The 5044-nt window shown below is 49.7% G+C and overlaps 1 protein-coding gene across 1 annotated transcript; it reads left to right on the top strand.

Moving 5' to 3' along the window:
• The first annotated feature begins 202 nt into the window (after positions 1 to 202).
• LOC118696101 (ras-related protein Rab-11A-like) lies at positions 203 to 4809 on the top strand. Its single transcript, XM_036398043.1, has 6 exons — positions 203 to 239; positions 1481 to 1602; positions 2419 to 2492; positions 2970 to 3163; positions 3976 to 4056; positions 4670 to 4809. Exons 1-6 carry the CDS (start codon positions 203 to 205, stop codon positions 4807 to 4809), a joined length of 648 nt encoding a protein of 215 aa, XP_036253936.1.
• The last annotated feature ends 235 nt before the right edge of the window (positions 4810 to 5044 follow it).

Genomic DNA, 5044 nt, shown 5'->3' with positions numbered 1-5044 from the left:
GTGGAGGCTTTGCACCATGCAGGGGAGCCACAGCTACGAGCTGGAGCTGAGGGAAGGAGTTATCCAGGCCATGGAGCTGCTGCTTCCCCAGCCCAACTGCCACAGTGCCCATCCTGGCAGTGCCACCAAGCTCCAAGGCAGGCTCCAGAGGGCTTGGGGCCACACCAGGCATGCAGGGTGGGTGCTGCAGCCTGTGGGGGTGATGAGCCCCCTGTCCCCGAGCTTGGATGGCTTCAGGAGCTGGAGCAGCAGCCCCTAGGCCAGGCACAAGAGCATTTGGCACTTTCTGTCCTCCCTGCAGGGATGGAAACAGCCTGGAGCTCCTCACAGGGCTGCAAGGAAGGGTGTGAGGAGCAGCCATGGCCAGAGCTGCTCCTCAGCCACCCTGAGCCCCTCCAGCAGCACAGGAAGGGACCTTGCACAGCTGCAATGTGCATTGTGCTTTGCTGATGCTCCCATTTCAGTGCAACTGGGGATTTAATGCTGCTTCCAGCTGTGCCAATCTCCCTTTTCTCATGGGGGAGAGCTGCTGGACCCTGGCAGCACTAGCCCAGCTCCAAGCCCCTGAACACTGCATTTCCATTTGACTTTGCTCCTGCTTTGGAAGCTGGGGGAGGCTGGCTTGCAGAGCTGCTGGACCCTGGGAGCACCAGCTCTGAGTGCACATGGGCAATGAGCAGGATAAGCAGCGAAGGAATTAAAAAGAACTTAAAAAAATAAACCCAAAACCTGTTGAGTCATAAACTCAACAAACTTGACTGGGGAGGTGTGTGATAAAGCTCCCCAAAGCCTGTTTCACCGGGTTTTACAGGAACCAAGCCTGATCTGGGACAGGCACAAAATGCATTTAACCCACACCCAGGGACTTCCCAGCTCATGGGCTGGAGCAGCAGCAGCAGAGGAGGATGCTCCCTTTCAAACCACGTCTCCAAGTCCTGCAGTGTCCCCTCAGGGCTGGAGGGCACTCAGGGTTGGCAAGAAGGGCCCCAGCTCTGCCTGGCTCTCCCTGCACAGTCCTGACCCTGCTTTTCTGCCCATTTTGGGTACATCAGTGCATATCCTCAGTGCTTTCCCATCCCACAGGGGGAGGGAAAGGAGGGTAGGGTTAGGCATTCCTGGAGTTAAATTTTGTAACAATGGTTTTTTGGGTCATAGATCTCGGAGAGAGGAATTTATGATAGAATTTGTTTTATTTTTAGGGTTTTGTTTTGTTTTTTGGGGGGGGGGGTGCATCTAACCCCTCCACTTGTTGTAACTTCCCAGTGATGGCAGGGATTTTCTCAAGGGGGATTTTCTCAAGGGGGATTTTCTCAAGGGGGATTTACAGGCAGCAGTGATGCTGCTGGCAGGACTGGAGGCAGCTCCTCCTGGGTGAGATGGAGGCGAGGGGATAGATGGGGGGCATTCCCATCCCTGCCAGGCTGTGGGATGTGGGTTCCCCTTTCCTGGCAGAGCTGACACTGTGCTTGTGCCCACCCAGTTGTGCTCATCGGGGACTCAGGGGTGGGCAAGAGCAACCTGCTGTCCCGCTTCACCCGCAACGAGTTCAACCTGGAGAGCAAGAGCACCATCGGGGTGGAGTTTGCCACCAGGAGCATCCAGGTGTGTGATGGTGTTTGCAGGGGTCTTGGGATGAGGGAAGAGATGAGAATGTTGACTCCATGTTTCAGAAGGCTTGATTTATTGATATGTATTCTTATTTATATGTATTTTTATATTCTGTGTATTCTTATTTATATATTCTATTTATTGATATATTCTTTTAGTATTGTTTTACTATAATATATATCATTTTATTATATATAAAGTATATATAGACTTTATATATAATATATTATATTATTATAGTATATAATAATATATATTATTATATAATAATATATTATACCTATTATATATTATCATATTACTATATCATTATATATGTTTATATATAATATATATATTATATATAAAAATATATATTATATAATGTACTCTAAATCTATATATAGTATTATATATTATATTATATATTTTTATTTTATATTTTATTTTATTTAATATACTATATATTATAATATTATATATTGTATTTATTATATCCATTATATATATTATATGATATCATTTTATGATATATATTATATTAAAACTATACTAAAAGAATAGAAGAAAAGATTTCATCAGAAATCTAGTTAAGAATAGAAAAAGAAAAATGAATAACAAAGGCTTGTGGCTTGGACAGAGAGTCTGAGCTAGCTGGGCTGTGATTGGCCATTAATTAGGAACAACCACATGAGACCAATCCCAGATGCACCTGTTGCATTCCACAGCAGCAGATAACCATTGCTTACATGTTGTTCCTGAGGCCTCTCAGCTTCTCAGGAGGAAAAACCCTAAGGAAAGGATTTTTCATAAAACGTGTCTGTGACCTAGGTGGACAACAAGACAGTGAAGGCTCAGATCTGGGACACAGCCGGGCAGGAGCGTTACCGGGCCATCACCTCCGCGTGAGTCTCCTTCTCCATCCCCTGGAGCCCTTGCCTGGGGCTCTGCTGTGACCCTGTGCCCTCCCTGTCCCCTCCCTGTGCCCAGGTGTGACCGTGTTCACAGGGGTCTGAGCATGAGGGAAGAGATGAGGATCTGACTCCATGTTTCACAAGGCTTGATTTATTATTTTATGATATATATTATATTAAAACTATACGAAAAGAATAGAAGAAAGGATTTCACCAGAAGGCTGGCTAAGAATAGAAAAAGACAGAATGATAACAAAGGCTTGTGGCTCAGACAGAGACTCTGAGCCAGCTGGGCTGTGATTGGCCATTAATTAGAAACAACCACATGAGACCAGTCCCAGATCCACCTGTTGCATTCCACAGCAGCAGATAACCATTGTTGACCTTTTGTTCCTGAGGCCTCTCAGCTTCTCAGGAGGAACAATCCTAAGGAAAGGATTTTTGATCAAAGATGTTTGTGACACCCAGGTACTACCGAGGGGCAGTGGGAGCTCTGCTGGTCTATGACATTGCCAAGTACCTGACGTACGAGAACGCAGAGCGCTGGCTGAAGGAGCTGCAGGACCACGCTGATGCCAACATTGTCATCATGCTGGTGGGCAACAAGAGTGACCTGAGGCACCTGAGGGCCGTGCCCACCGATGAGGCCAGGAGCTTTGCAGGTATCTTCCTGTTGTCATCATATTCCAAGGGTTCCATATTGATAGAGTTTTGTACCTTCTTCATGTTTCTTGTAGGCAGCTCCTCTAGGCACTGACTTTCCCTCATTCTCACTAGCCAACTGACTCCAGTCCCCTCAACCACCCACTCCACTCTTTTATAACACTCTTCTTATTGGCTACAGGTGTAGCCTGTTAAAATCAGGCCTGCTCTAATCTTTAATAATTAACCCAGCTGCAACTCTTTAGGGGGTATGATTGCTTTCTATACTCCCTTTATTTCCTTATGTTCTATCCCCCTACATCTTTCCCCATCCTGTGCAGCCCCTCCCTGTAACCCCCCAGCAAAGGGAAAAGCTGTGGCTCCTCCATGGAAAGAGATGGGAGCAGGGGCTGGTGGGGGCTCTGGCCTTTGGGAAGCCTCAAGGAGGGGACAGGGGACGCCAGGGATTTGGGGGTGAGGGCAGGGATGAGATAGGCACATGGTCCCTCTGCACAGCTCCCTGTGAGGGAGCCAGGGCCAGAACTGGGGACCCCCTTGAGGTCCCCTGGCATGGCTGGGCCCTTCCCTGCTCCAGTGTGTGGCTGGTGGCTGCATGGCCCAGCCTGGGGACGTGCCACCACTGCATGGGGTGCCTGCTGCAGCAGCAGGTGGCAGTGGCATTGTCCCCTGCCTGGGGGACAGCAGCAATCCCCCAGGGTGGGCATCACCCAGGGCACTGGGACAGACTGGCCCTTCCCCTTGGCCCTTCCTTGCTCCATTCCCATCTGGCTGGAGATCCTGGCACCCAGCTGAGCTCACGCTGTTCTTGCAGAGAAGCATGGGCTGTCCTTCCTTGAGACGTCCGCTCTGGATTCCACCAACGTGGAGACAGCTTTCCACAACATCCTCTCGGGTACGGGGCAACCAGGAAAGGGAGGGACAGGAGCAGGGATGGCTTTGGTCCTTGTGTCCTCTCAGGACAGCCCCTGGGGGCCTGGGTGGGGTCTGGGTTGGAATCCTGCTCCCCTTCTTGGGGAGAGGTGGGGAGCTGTGTGTTTGTGGAGGGTGTGATGGTGTTCACAGAGGTCCTAGGATGAGGGAAGAGATGAGGATCTGACTCCATGTTTCAGGAGGCTTGATTTATTATTTTATGATATATATTACATTAAAACTATACTAAAAGAATAGAAGAAAGGATTTCATCAGAAGGCTGGCTAAGAATAGAAAAAGAAAGAAGAATGATAACAAAAGCTTGTGGCTCGAACTCTCTGTCTGAGCCAGCTGGGCTGTGACTGGCCATTAATTAGAAACAACCACATGAGCCCAATCCCAGATGCACCTGTTGCATTCCACAGCAGCAGATAATCAATGTTTACATTTTGTCCCTGAGGCCTCTCAGCTTCTCAGGAGGAAAAATCCTAAGGAAAGGATTTTCCATAAAAGATGTCTGTGACGGGAGGGAGCAGATCCCCCACTGACATACTTATTTAAAGAACTTTTCCCCTTCCCCTCTCTCTCTCTGGCAGAGATCTACCACATCGTGTCGCAGAGGCAGATCACAGGACAGCCAGAGTCTGAGTTTGGCCCCTCCACCTCCATCGAGCCCATCCAGGTGCTGCCCACGCAGCAGGAGGGCAGGCAGGCCCCGTGCTGCCAGAACATCTGAGCCCCTGGGCTGCCCCCACCGTGCCCCCCCAGCACAAGGGGGCATCGTGTCCCAGCCAGCCTGCAGCCCTGGGCAGGGCACTGAGCTCTGCCTGCTGCTGTGGGCACCGGCCCCCTGCCCTTGTGCTGCTCTGCCTGTGTTTGTGTAGGACCAACCAAAAGAGAGGGAGGCAAAGCAGCAGGGTGTCTGCCCTCCCTCCATACCAGCCCCTGTGTCCCTGCTCCTTTTAGCCCTG

The sequence above is a fragment of the Molothrus ater genome, chromosome 29, assembly GCF_012460135.2.
Source record: "Molothrus ater isolate BHLD 08-10-18 breed brown headed cowbird chromosome 29, BPBGC_Mater_1.1, whole genome shotgun sequence".
Classification (NCBI taxonomy): domain Eukaryota; kingdom Metazoa; phylum Chordata; class Aves; order Passeriformes; family Icteridae; genus Molothrus; species Molothrus ater.
The sequence above is the reverse complement of the archived record's forward strand: the minus strand, read 5'-3'. Positions and strand labels throughout refer to the sequence as shown.